The sequence below is a fragment of the Octopus bimaculoides genome, chromosome 23 (assembly GCF_046866305.1).
Source record: "Octopus bimaculoides isolate indiv1 chromosome 23, ASM4686630v1, whole genome shotgun sequence".
In the NCBI taxonomy this organism is placed as follows: Eukaryota; Metazoa; Mollusca; class Cephalopoda; order Octopoda; family Octopodidae; genus Octopus; species Octopus bimaculoides.
This window is the reverse complement of record NC_142950.1, coordinates 34,384,684-34,398,505: the sequence shown is the minus strand read 5'-3', so window position 1 is coordinate 34,398,505 and position 13,822 is coordinate 34,384,684. Positions and strand designations below refer to the sequence as shown.

At 38.1% G+C, this 13,822-nt stretch overlaps 2 protein-coding genes across 2 annotated transcripts; both read right to left on the bottom strand.

Moving 5' to 3' along the window:
• Positions 1-396: 396 nt before the first annotated feature.
• On the bottom strand, positions 397-3,429 carry LOC128250596 (uncharacterized). Its single transcript, XM_089340523.1, has 2 exons — positions 1,892-3,429; positions 397-655 (listed from the first exon to the last, which is right to left on the bottom strand). Exon 1 carries the CDS (start codon positions 3,174-3,176, stop codon positions 1,905-1,907), a length of 1,272 nt encoding a protein of 423 aa, XP_089196649.1. The 5' UTR covers positions 3,177-3,429; the 3' UTR covers positions 397-655; positions 1,892-1,904.
• A 2,324-nt stretch (positions 3,430-5,753) lies between these two features.
• Positions 5,754-13,822, bottom strand: LOC106875493 (uncharacterized). The gene is made up of 7 exons (XM_014923662.3): positions 13,454-13,822; positions 11,902-12,086; positions 10,775-11,022; positions 10,324-10,565; positions 9,438-9,668; positions 8,845-8,970; positions 5,754-7,748 (listed from the first exon to the last, which is right to left on the bottom strand). The coding sequence occupies exons 1-7, from the start codon at positions 13,716-13,718 to the stop codon at positions 7,468-7,470; spliced, it is 1,578 nt and encodes a 525-aa protein (XP_014779148.1). The 5' UTR covers positions 13,719-13,822; the 3' UTR covers positions 5,754-7,467.

The following is a 13,822-nucleotide window of genomic DNA, read 5'->3' as shown; positions in this document are numbered from 1 at the left end:
AGGAATTATGTACATTATTTATATTATTTACATTTGACAGATATTAGCATGTGGTTGGGAAGCAAACATCCTACTACATATTATTTACATTTGACGGATATTTGTCCTCATCTTGTTTGTTGTTAACACAACGTTTCGGTTGATATACCCTCCAGCCTTCTTCAGGGAAATTTCGAACCTGGGTTCTCATTCCTAAGGTATTTTTTGATGGGTTCAGTCCCACTGTGTAGGGATTTTGAGCAAGTGTCCTCGATTACAGCCTCAGGCTGACCAAAGCCTTGCGAGTGGATTTGGTAGACAGAAACTGAATCTTGGTGTGGGACAGCCATCAATTTGACTGGCACTGCGATTGACAAGAAATTAGTAATCAAATGAAAAGCAAAAATTAAACAAGCCCACAATCAACAATAATTTATTAAACCAAGTCAATCAAGAGTATAAATAAGAAAAGAGTAGAGTAGTTAAGCCATTCTCAAGGAAGTGTTCAGGTCATTAGATGTCTTTTATAACTGGTATCCAAGTGTTACTAAAATATGTTCTCCGGATGGAAACAGCAAGCTTATTTTTTCTCATTTTTCTGTTACTACATACATACATATATATATATATCTCAGGGTAGCAAATAATTTTAGAAATTCTATTTGCTACCAGTGGTCTAGTGAGAAGAAAAAAATTAGTCAATAGACTATATATTATTCAGACTATAGATAGATGTTTATATATATATATATGCATATTTACAGCATACAAACAACTTTATATATACATATATATATATATATATACACATATACATATATATATATATATATCTTTTCTACTCTCAGTACAAGGCCTGAAATTTTGGAGGAGGGGGCTAGTTGATTAGATAGACCCCAAAAGGATGAAAGGCAAAGTCGACCTCAGCGGAATTTGAACTCAGAACATAGCGACAGACAAAATACCACTAAGCATTTCGCCTGGTGTGCTAACGATTCTGCCAATGAGATAGAAAGTAAAAGTTTATATATATGAAGAAATATATACATGAGTGCAGGCTTGGATGAGTACCCAACAAGTTTGCTTGCACATATATACTGATTGCGCATGTAATTCTTCTTCGTTCTTCGTTCACGACAGATTCAATCCCACTGCATGGTACTTGAGGCATGTGTTGATTACAATAACCTCATGTTGGCCGATGCTTTGTGAGTAGAATCTGGTAGACTGAAACTGTTGAAGTCTGCCATGTATGTATGTGAATAGGCGCTTCCCAACCACATGGGTCTGGGTTCAATCCCATTGCGTGGTACCTTGGGCAAGTGTCTTCTACTACAGTCTCAGGCCAACCAAAGCCTCATGAATGGATTTGGTAGACAGAAATTGAAAAAGGCTCTTTGTAAATATATATGTGTGTCTGTGTTTGTCCTCCCATCACTACTTGACAACCAGTGTTGGTGTATTTACGTCCCCGTAACTTAGTGGTTCAGTAAAGAAGACCAATAGTCCTGGGGTCGATTTGTTCAACTACAACCCTTCAAGGCGATGCCCCAGCAAGGCCGCGGTCAGATGACTGAAACAAGTAAAAGAACAAAAGAATGTGTGTATATATACATAGAGAGAGACATATACACATTTGTGCGTGTCAGTTTAAAATGGTGTTGTGTTGCAGTATGCTAACGCATAATTTCATTTGATAAATATAGAACAATAAATACCAGGTTGAAATAAGAGCGAGAAGAGGTATGTTCATTCTAGTGAAGATATTTCTACATCTAGAGACATTTACAAGATTTGTACATACATCAACATATATAAGTTAACTTATACATACATCAGCATATATACAACAACTTAATTTGTACAACTAATCATACAAAATAATGAACTGATTAAAAGCAAAACTACACACACAGAGAACGTCCTCAGTAGTCGTAACTGGCGACGGTTGGCATGACACCATAGGCAAGATCAGTCCGTATCTGCCATCGAAGAGAATGTCTCGGGTTTTGTGAGGGTATCACATAATTATTGGGCACGAAAGTTTTCCGTGGACGGCTTCCAATGACATCGTGTTTGGCAATTTTCTCTTTAATGCTCCACCGAAGGGCGTTGTGATTATTTTCACCGGGAGGCTTGTGCAAGTTCCAGTAGTTCTGAAATTCACGGAACCTGCTCACGGGGTCTGTCTTTCTGTTTTTCTTCAACCTCGGCGGTGTTGGAGTAACTATAATCGTGGACTTGGGCCGGCTATCACAGGAACTTAGGGATCTCGGATAGAAATAGCCGTCTCTGTTTGTTATCTCTCTCAGACGATTCTGGTACTCAGCAGGGTCAACGATACTGCTACAGCAACTGCCACAGATACTACTTGTGGTACTGGTACTACACACAGATTCACTTTCGTCGATATAACGTTTACCATCGGGGCCTTTGCGGGAGACCTTCCTCTTGGTAACATAAGTGTTTAGCAGTGGAGGTTTTTCGGTGTCGATGGAAGCGATTTGTGATGGTTTGGGGACCGATTCTTGTGATGAGAGGGAGGAGGAAGATGACGAAGGTGCGATATGACGAGACCAAGCGTTTTCTTTGTTCTTGGGATTATCAAAACTATTTACCTGCGGAATGTTTTTTCTGGTGAAAGTTCGAAGGAGATTCTCCTGTTTTTCATGTTCCGTTTCCGATCGATTAGTCAGTGGCTGTTGAGTGTGTGTGTATTGATGGCTAAGTGTCATTTCCGAGTGACCATCTACCTTATTGGCACTGTTGAACAACTGAGAGCTTCTATAAGCAACGTGTTCGGAACTTTCAGCTGTATTCTGGGGCCGATTGTGAGAAACGGTAACAGACGACGGGTCCATGGAATTAACAGAACAATAATTACCTGTGTGAGTTAGACATGACTTAGCATCTTCAACGTTCTTGGCAGCTGGTGATGTGAACGTTGGAGAAGTTATAGAAAAGGGTTCCGGAGGAGACGACGGAGACAAGTTTGGACAAGTGACAGGTGAGTTGCTGGAAGAAGGGGAAATTGTAGTGGATTTATCAACATTCTGAAGAGAATTGTAACTACTTTCTTTCATCAAATTTAGAAGGTCTTCTCGAAATTCACGTAAAGTACTCTGGTCGATATCCTTAATCCCAAACCGCGCAAGTTCGTTTCTTATTTCTTCTTCTGAAAATTCAAACGAATCCATTTTCAAATATTTTTGTTGTTAGTAACTAACGCCACCTGGTGGTAGCATCAGTAAGATAGTTTCTTAGCAACTGCAAGGGAGGTAACACTTCAGTATTTTGTTTCCAATTTAATTCTTAACCGATGTAGACCATGAGATTGTCGGAATCATCAGGGTTTTGCTGTCTCAAAGAACGAAAATATTTAGACACAAACGAAATTTAAATTTTGCAGTGAAAGTAACGGCTTTTGTTGTTCTGGAATTGCTTACAAACATCTCACACGCTGCAAATTCTCTTAAATATTCAACCTTACCCTGCCCCTATTTACAAAACTTTCCACTCTTTTTCATTTGATTCTTTATACAGACAGTTCATGTTATTAAAATAAATTCTGTAAATGTACCCTTCCTGATGGAAAGAGGTTTTTTTTTACATTTAGCGCACTCTCTATTGAGTTACGACGGAAAAGCTCGGATCTTATGAATTTCCCGAAGTCCTCTCCCCACCCTCTTGGAAAAGACTCTCTCCACAAATTTCTATGCCGTTTGAAAGGTATTTCATTGAAATTTCATAAAATTTTATTGGAAAAGATTTTCCCCACAAATTTCTTTATAATCGTAATGTATGGCGTTTGAAAGGTATTTCCATAAAATTTCACTGAAAAAAAACCTCCATTTTTTCTAAAAGTTACGAGGGAAAAACTCGGATCTTGTGAATTTTCCGAAGTCCTCTCCCCACCCTCCCGTTGCTTTGCGCGCATTTTTTTTTTTTTTTCATATTCGTTTCTTACACATTGCTTTACACCCATTCCAGTAACCAAAAAGGCAAAAAAATGCGCGCTGGCGAACGGGAGACGACTTGGAAAATTCACTTTGGGAATGATCCGAGTCCTCTCATCTCTTCCCCGTTCGTCGGCGCATTTTTTATTTCTTCATATTCGGGCGATCTTACAGTACGAGTCCAAAATGTCGGCTTTTTCCGTAAAAAGTGTTTTCGGCGATCTTTACCAAAGGTCGGCCTTTACCGTAATAAGTGTTGGAGAGAAACAACGTCATAACACCGAAAGAGATACAGAGAGCGCGATTTGTTTTCAAGGGTTTACTGTTAGGGTAAGGGTAACGGTTTGGGTTTTAGGGTTTCGGTTTGGGAATTTCGTCCCTAACCGTAACCCTAAACACTAACACCGTAACGAAGATCGTGCAGGTGTTACGGAAAAGGCCGATCTTTGGTAAAGATCGCCGAAGACACTTTATACGGAAAAGGCCGATATTTAGGACTCGTACCAACTTTCCAAAGGAGTTAACGACATTAATGATTCAGAATTAGGAGGCTTTTATCACAAGTCGATGACAGAATGAAAGAAACGAAGGTAAGTCAAAGTAAAACCACTTTACAATGTTTAGTTTCGTCCATCTACATTGAGGGTTCGAAATACAGTGTAGTCGGTTTGTTCAACCCCAAAAAACACACCTGAGGTTGAATGAAATAAATGGCACACAAGTGTCTCTCCATCTACACTTTGTTTCCTCGTAACTTTCAGAAAAATTGAATGCTTTCTTTAATGAACTTTTCTACAAATATCTTTCAGATTGTGTAGATTAAAAAATATATCGGAATTTAATGTAAAAATAAAAAGGAAAAAGAGAAAAAATTGATGGTTGCACACATACATACTGACAAAGGGCAAACCTGTACAAATGTCCCCACTTCACCCCCGGACTTTGTTCCCCTATAACTTCCAGGAAAATTGTGATTTTCAAATAAAACTTTTTACAAATATGATTTAGATGGTGGAAATTCCGTTTATACCGAAATTTGTTGCGGAAAACAATTTTCCGAGGGAGGTTTCTGAAAATTCACACAAGTCGGCTTTGTTGCCTCATAACTTTCAGAAAAATGGGTATTTTTTTATTTGCTATAAAAATTTCCTACAAATACCATTCAGGCGGTTTAGATTAGAATTATATCGAAATTTAATATGAAAAATAAAATTGTTGAGAATGCACACAACATACTGACACAAATCAATATTTTTTTCGTAATTTCAAGCTTCATTTTGTGATGTTTGTTAGTATGTATGTGAGAACTCACCATTTTTTGTTTTTCATATTAAATTCCAATATAATCGGAGTCTACACTGCCTGAAGGGTATTTGTAGAAAATTTCATTAAAAAATATCCATTTTCCGTAAAGTTATGAGGAAACAAACTGACTCATGTAAATTTTCGAAACTCTTCTCTCCACCCACAGAAAAACATTTTCACAAAGAAATTCCGAAATAATCAGGAACATATCTGTAGAATATTTCATTAAAGAATGTTCATTTTAGTGGGAGTTACGAGGAACCCCCGCCGCAAGTCAGCAGGGGCACACTTGTGTAGGTATGCCCTCACACACATCGTATATATTAATGTATTATCTCATAGCTTTGAAATTTCAATGATGTGATAGTTTATTTTTAAGGTAGGGGTGAGAGGCTGGATCTGACTGCTTCGGACACAAAACAGGCAGAACACTTTGGTCGGATATGGTTGGTTTAAAAGCTAATAGGTTAATGTCGTATAAAGAGAAAAATAGCAAGAGATAAGAGTAGAAGCTTTATTAAAAACGATGATTTCTTTATTTCTAGAAAAATATAAATGATACATTGTTGTATGAGACAAGTAAATGAATGTAACACAGATTCTGATACATATTAATGTGACACAGGTATTGATACATATTTAAAGAATGTAACACAGATGGTGATTCATATTTAAGGAATGCAACACACATTTTGATGCATACTTCAGGAATGTAACACGGATACCAATACATGTTTAAGGGCTACTGGTATATACATAATCCTTTCTACTGAAGGCCTTGTGCCTGGAATTTTGGGGGAGGGGTAAGTTGATTACATCAACCCCAGTGTTTCACTGGTACTTAATTTATCAAATCCCCGAAAGGATGAAAGGCAAAGTCGACCTCAACGAAGTTTGAACTCAGAATATAGAGACAGATGAAATACCAATAAACATTTCGTCCAGCATGCTAACTATTCTGCCAGCTTGCTGTTTTTATACATAAATAAATCATGTAAAACATCCTGATACATTTTAGTAAATGGAGTAAACAAAGGAATGTAAACAAGTCTTCATTCTTAATACTGGAATATTTATTTATTTATATCCTTGGGCAAGTGTCTTCTACTATAGCCTCAGGCCGACTAAAGCCTTGTGAGTGGATTTGGTAGACGGAAACTGAAAGAAGCCCATCGTATGTATGTATGTATGTATATATATAGATATGTGTATGTATATGTTTGTGTTTGTTCCCCCCCCACCACCACCACCACCAACATCGCTTGACAACCGATGCTGGTGTGTGTACGTCCCTGTAACTTAGCTGTTTGGCAAAAGACACCAATAGAACAAGTACTAGGCTTACAAAGAATAAGTCCTGGGGTCGATTGGCTCGACTAAAGGCGGTGCTCTAGCATGGCCACAGTCAAATGACTGAAATGAGTAAAAAGAGTAATGGCAAACTTATGTAATAGACTGTGTTGAGGCCACAGTGCGCTCAAACATCTTCAACTGCAACCAGAAAAAGAGTCATCCAAGTGGTTGGCATAAAAATCACTCACAGATAATATGCCCTCGTTTCTGGCTCACAGACACACTACCTCTTCTTTCTGCTTTTTCCTACTGCTACTCTCTAATGGCCTCTGCTCCTCAGAGCTAACTGGGGCTATGCCATCTCCATTCAGGTACTCCCGTTCTACTTGTCTTTTCTTATCACCCTTGTTGGGTCTAAATTCCCAGGCCCTACGCTAATCACAACACCCCTAACCTTCTTTCCCAGAGTACCAACCCTCTCAAATTTCCTCCTTGCAACTGTTAGAGTTAGAAAGGTTCAAAAAAGAACGTTAATGGCATTTGTCTTATTGGTCAAGCAGGGTCTGCAAAAGCTATGGGTACTGCTCCTTCCTCCATGTTCAACAAGTGTAAAAAAAATCATCCTTGAGACAGCTTTAGACTTTTTCTATCCAAGAGGATTTTCCCACCCAATACTTATATGCTTTTATTTATAGCATTATGTGCTTTGAATTTCACCATCCAAAAAAAAAAAAAGGATTATATATTGAGAGAGAGAGAGAGACAAAGTTAGTATATATACATATATACACACACACAAATTCACTATATATGTATATACACACATTGGTGATATTTACATATCAAATAATCAGTAACATAATTCACAAAGATAACACAGAACTAGTAAGTTCCAATTCTGGCCATCACCTCATACTAAAACATCAACAATAGCTCATAGTTCTTCTTTCTTGGTTCTGTTGACCGTTACGCTTGCTCTGACCTGCTTTTTTCCGTGACCTCTTTTTCTAGATCCCTTCGGCTCTTTTAAATATCTCATTTTGGGGTCTGGGACATTGCCACGGCACCCTTGCATGAGGTGTTCAGCTGCTCGGAGTCCAGATCTAAACGCCCCCTGGATGGTCCCGAATCTGGTGGAGTCAGTATAGTCATTGGCGAAGTAGATGTGAGGACAGATAGGCTTGGAGACAGCGTCCCACTGGGTTTGGGACATACCTTTCGGTCAGAGAGAAAAGGATGAAAATGAGAAACAATATTTCTGATATAGAATGCTGAGTGAAAAGGATTAAAAAAAACAAAAAAAACCCTGCATCAACAACGTTATAACAAAAATTATTCTTAAATAATAAAAGAAATAGGTACAGGCATGGCAGTGTGGTAAGAAGTTTGCTTCTCAACGACATGGTTCCAAGTTCAGTCCCATGGTGTGGCACTTTGAGCGAGTGTCTTCTACAACAGCCCCAAAACGGTCATATGGATCCCGGTTGAGAACCACTAGACTAAACCTTTGAATCTGGTGCCCCAGACTGGCCGCTTTTCAATGATTGAGACAAGTAAAAGATAGAACATAAATATAAAAAAAAAACTCTGCCATCAAAGGTCTGTGAAATGAGTCAACACCATTAACACATGGAGAAGAGCGAGGTGGGGTAATGGGTGGTGTATATGTTAAATCTTTGGAGACAAAACTTAGTGATGTTTCTTCACTAAAGCAAACAAACATTTTTACAGATTGGCGCCATTTCAATGGAGGCAGCAAGACTTCTAGTCTTATAGTTAAAATAGGACCTGATATCTTGCAAAGCTTGTCATTGGTGACTGAGAGAGTGGCAAAAGAGTTGTGCAAGCATTTATCACTTAACCCTTTTGATACCAACCCAGCTGAAACTGTCTCTGGCTCTGTAGCACAAATGTTTTGTTTTCATAAGTTTTGAATTAAAATCTTCCACCAAACCTTAGTCACAATTTATGTTCCTAACACCAGCTTAATGTTAACTAAGTTATTTTACTAAGTTCTTATTTATATTTAAAATAATTGAAAGAAACACAGAGCATCTCAAAATAAATACATTAACGCAAGGGTTAAATCCAAAGACATACTGATGTCTCACTATTCATTTCTTGATCTGATTTGTATTTTATAAAATTCTATGGTGATGGCTGCATAGTGACTATTCATGCACATGTAATGATGAAAGTAAATTAAACTAATCAGGTTGAATGTGAAATGGCCATCATATGACAAGATGAGGCTATCATGTCCCACACACGCACACATCTAGATAACTAAAATTGACATGAGAATACTCACCAATGGTGGGGTAAGAGAGAAGTCCCTGACTGAAAGGATCAGATGCCCAGTTACTTGATGTCACACTCAAGATGGCATCTTTGGACAAATTCTTCAAATGAAACATTGCTGTCAACCGTTCCAGTGCTAGAAGAAACAGTCAAGAGAATTGTTAGTTATTGGAGTTTTGTATGGAAGTTATTGTCTTTCAGACAGTCAGACACACAAACAACATTACTGTTTGACCAACACCTTGAAGCAAACAAAAAAGCCTTTATGTAATCACTCAACCTGCTAGAAATAGCAGCCAAATCTTCCTTAATCACACTCCCACCAATAACAAAAGAAAAAAACAGGATGAAGTGTCACAAACAGAAGACCTCTGATCATGAATCATGAATTTACTCAATTGAGGCTGACCTGGGGTTAAACAAGAACTAATATTCTCTTTATAAAATAGTTAAAACTGGAATAAATTTCTTTAAGATTTCCTCAAGGAAATAAGGTTTGAAGTAACAGAGTTACTAGTTACTCATTCGTAAGACGGAGACAAAACACAGAAGATCCCATGTTCTTTGATATTTGATATGAATAAATAGTTTTAAGATACAAACCGATAGTTTTAAGTTGGGTGTCAGAGTAATTTCCAAACTTGGTAGCAGTATTGCCTTGGATAAAGGTGGTCAAATATGGATCCTTACGACGAGACAACCAGCCAGTGTTTAACCAAGTGGTCATCAATCCAATTTCACTCATATCGGATACAGCAAAATGGAAGAGTTCTGTGTCCCTCGGCCAAAATATTGAAGCAAATTTAAAGACAACACTATTCACACTGCTAACCTCTGTACGTTGGGTGAAGAAATGGAAGAAAAAAAAGAAAGAAAGATTATACTTAATACATCATGAATGGAAACTAGATGACAAATACAGATTCACATGTACACAAATCATAATTACACTGGTGTGGCATGTGGTAAGACATTTACTTCCCAACCACATGGTCCCAGGTTCAGTCTCACTGTGTGGCATCTTGGGTAATTGTTTCCTATTATAGCCCCTGAGAGAATTTCGTGGACAGAAACAGAAAGAAACCACTCATAAGAGTGTGTATGTGTTAATGTATGTATCTATGTGTGTGTCTTAGTGTTGTGTTTGTCCCACATTGCAACCGATGGTGGTTTGTTTACATCCCTGTAACTTAGTAGTTCAGCAAGACAGATGATAATAGGTACCAGACTTTAAAAAACAAGTACGGGGGGGGGGGGGGGGGCAATCTCTTCTGAGTTCAAATTCCGCCATGGTCGACTTTGCCTTTCATCCTTTCGGGGTCAATAAATTAAGTACCAGTGAAACACTGGGGTCAATGTAATCAATTAGTCCCCTCCCCACAAATCTGAGGCCTTATATCTCCAGTAGAAAGGATTATTATTATTATTATTATTATTAAAAGGTTTGCTTTTATGAATGAGCTGTTTTGTGTCATAAATTTCACCTTACCTAAGGAATTCAAAGCCACACGTTTTTCAACAGGTAGTACAGGATCAAACGCTATTCGGGAGGCTTTGAGAACCCCTAATGGCACAGCAACAATGACTGCATCTGCTTTCTTCTGGCGCCGATCCTTGGTTCGGACCAAAACCTTACTGGTATTGTCCACTTGGGCTATCTTGATCTGAGAAACTACCTTATTCATCTCCAGATTTAACGGTGCTTCTTCCAGCTCAACACCACTGACCAACCTAAAATGTTTAAACAATGTTTTTCATGAAAAGTAAAAGAAGAAAAGGGATTCATCTGATTTATTTAAAAGAGCAGAGAAAGGGCTACATGGGAATGAGAGAGGAACATACCAGTAATGTACTGGGTGATTGAATCAGTCAGACATCTCTGCTACAAATATACAAATGGCCCTGTCAATAATTAACGAATCAAAAAAGGAAGATGTTACCTGTCGAGGACTTCTTGGAACCCTTCTTCAATAACTGTATTAGGGAGCAAGTTAAAGCGAGATTTCAAGGACCTGCAAGAGATTAACTTTGGGGCCAGATTGTATCTGGCTAAAGTCAAAGTAGTGAAGACGTTTGGTGGAAGGGTCTCTTTGAAAACTGGTTGCAGTCGATATAAATTGTCAATGGCTTCTTGCAATGAAACGTCCTTGGTTGGTGAACTGGAAGTCTGCACGGCAGCCATTAAAAGCTGTCGAAGGGGGAAAAAGAGAAACAATTATAGGAAATGGATTACACAGTGATTATGTAATTAACATCATAAAGTCTTTCATTGAGCATTGGGGGGAGGGTCGATGTAATTGACTTCCCCTCCCCTCAAAACTGCTGCCCTTGAACCAAAATTTGGAAGAATTATTTACAGACCACTACATGTCTTTAATAGTAGTTCATAATATAATAATATACTTCTGGTGCCAGTGCCACCTGACTGTCTCCCGTGTCACTGGCACATAAAAAACACCATTTGAGGGCATGGCTGTTGCCAGTGCTGTCTGACTGACTGACTCCCTGTTTGTAAAAAGTATTGTAAAAATTTAAGATTTTTTAAACATTGAATGGCTATCAGGGTCCAAGTTAGTGAAATAGGAATGAAAGGGATTCGGAGGGGGAAAATGGCTGAGAACCATTGTTATAGAGTATAGAAGTGATGGAATACGGCAGCTATGCCATACTGTATGTTGTGGTTTAAATCAAGTCAACTCTGACCAGACAGACATACAACTAACTGTAACTGACCAGGCATTCCAGCAATGACCATACTTGTTATTCTAAAAATGGTAGGGTGCGATCAAGGAGACTTGACTGCTATTTCTAGCAGGTCGAGCAACCATAGAGAAGCCCTGTCGTTGGTATGTCATGTTAATATGTGACAAGGTATGTTAGCTTGACCTTGTTGTGTAGAGTGGGTATACGACAGCAGAGGGGAGATACGAAGTATGCAGGAAAATATTTAGGTTGAGTGTAACCTGTGAAATAATCACTTTGTTGGTCTATGTCTACTTGGGTTATCAAAGCTGAATGTCTCGGTAGTTAGTGTATAGGAGATTGCGATGGGTAACAAATAACTCACCTGTTGATGGATCTGAGCCAGATTTTCAAACTCCAGATCACGGTAGACTTTGTTTGTGTTACCATCAATCAACTGCTTCAATTCAATACGCTTTGGACTCACTTCAAATGGACCCAAAAATTCACTCAGCATGTTCTCAGGGTCATCATCATCAAACATAACAATTCCCAGATCAGCTTCAAGACCTATTAACCAAAAAAAAAAAGAAAATGGAATATTATAGCCTGAACAGGATAAACTACCCCTAATTTTGCAGAGAAAAGTGTAGGTGGCCACAGCTAGCCCCCTACACTTTTCTCTGCAAAATAGGGGTATTTTATCCTGTTCAGGCTATATTATTAGCATTATTCTGCGATTGAGAATTTAAAATCACTTCTTTAACTTTCTAAGACATCTCAAAGCTTCTAAAAGCAAACTTCGTTTGTTTATTTACGTTTGTCGTAATTTGAATTTAAAATGGAATATATTTTACTTTAAGTGAAGTTAGTTGATGGTTAATATTTCTTACAGTGAGTTCTTCAGATTTTCTGTGGAGAAGAAAGAAACAGGTTTTTACTCTATGAAACTGAATTTATTTTAGTCAGGAATGTGACACTAGAAAATCTAAAGACTTATTTTTGATTGATGTGCCGAAAACACAAGACTACAGGGGCGGGGGATTTAAAAAGTTAAAAATGAAAAGGTTTCTGGAAGGGTAGGAAGCAAAAACCAAAATATTGAAAAACACAATCCTGTTCAAAACCTGCAAACTCGAAGGAATAAGCATTTTGGGCAGAACAGAATTTCCGACGTTATTGTATAGGGTTGTCATTATTATTAAATCCCAGGTCAAACTGACTGTCTTTATTTAAAGGTCGTTTTGTTATGACATCTCGTCCCACCTTTCCCCCTACCTCCCCCCAGAAACAATCTGACATTACAAGAAGTCTTTAATTTTAAAGTGAAAATGGTACGTTAAAATCAAAGATCACCAGGATTAGGTTATTAAAAGAAACCTTACTTTTTTTTAAAGCTAGTAGAATATGATGTGAGAATTTGGCTGTTATTTCTAGCAAGTTCAGCACTAAGTAGTTATTAGATTACTAGCTGGAGAGAAAGTAATTTTATTTTCCCCCACCACATTAAATTCCGATATAATCCTAATTCAAACCATCGGAAAGGTATCAGTAGAAAATTTCATCTAAAAATACCCATTTTTCAGAAACTTACGGGAAGAAAGACAAATTAAATGGAAAACAAGAACTGTTTGTACAATTTTATTTTATTGACTAATTTACTTTTTAGAAAAAAGTACACAGTAACAAACTTTTTTAAAAAAAAGGTAATTTTCTGGCCGTGACAGAAGAAAAACACTTAAAAGGTAACACGATTTTACGCCGCTAAAATAGGAAGATACTGGAATGGTAGTTTTCCTTAATAGCGATATCTGCTTTACATAAGAAGGTTGTATAGATTTGTTTGCCCGTTGTTATAATTAGTTCACTGTCTTTAATTAAATCTATTAAAATACCAAATGACCAACAAACATGAAGCGGAAGCAATTTCTTCTTACCTTTTGCACGGTCAAAGTTGATGCGGTCGGTCCACACACGACCCCCATAGCGCTCCTTTCGTGCTTCTAACACAGTAACATCCCACTGGCCAGAGTTGGTGAGGGACCTGGCCGCTGCTAATCCGGCAACTCCAGCCCCGACCACCACTACAGAGCCGAGAGACGTGGTAACCTCTTGTGGTCTTTTGCCGTTGTCTGTTTTCGAACCTTCGACTGCATGTGACCAGACTAAACATAGTAACAACACAGTAAATGAGACAACCATTTTGTCTGGAGGTGACCGTCAACCTTGAAACGGGACCAGTGTCGAGATACGTAAAGGTAAACAGGAAGAGTGTCAAGACGTGTAAAGGTAAACACAAATGTGAC

Bases quoted from the DNA above. Each gene is read 5' to 3' on its own strand.
- LOC106875493 (XM_014923662.3), bottom strand. From the start codon at position 13,718: ATGGTTGTCTCATTTACTGTGTTGTTACTATGTTTAGTCTGGTCACAT. The intron at 12,087-13,453 runs GTAAGAAGAAAT...TTTGGTTAATAG, and splicing joins CAACTTTGACCGTGCAAAAG to GTCTTGAAGCTGATCTGGGA. The intron at 8,971-9,437 runs GTTTGTATCTTA...TGTTTCTTCTAG, and splicing joins CACCCAACTTAAAACTATCG to CACTGGAACGGTTGACAGCA.
- LOC128250596 (XM_089340523.1), bottom strand. From the start codon at position 3,176: ATGGATTCGTTTGAATTTTCAGAAGAAGAAATAAGAAACGAACTTGCG.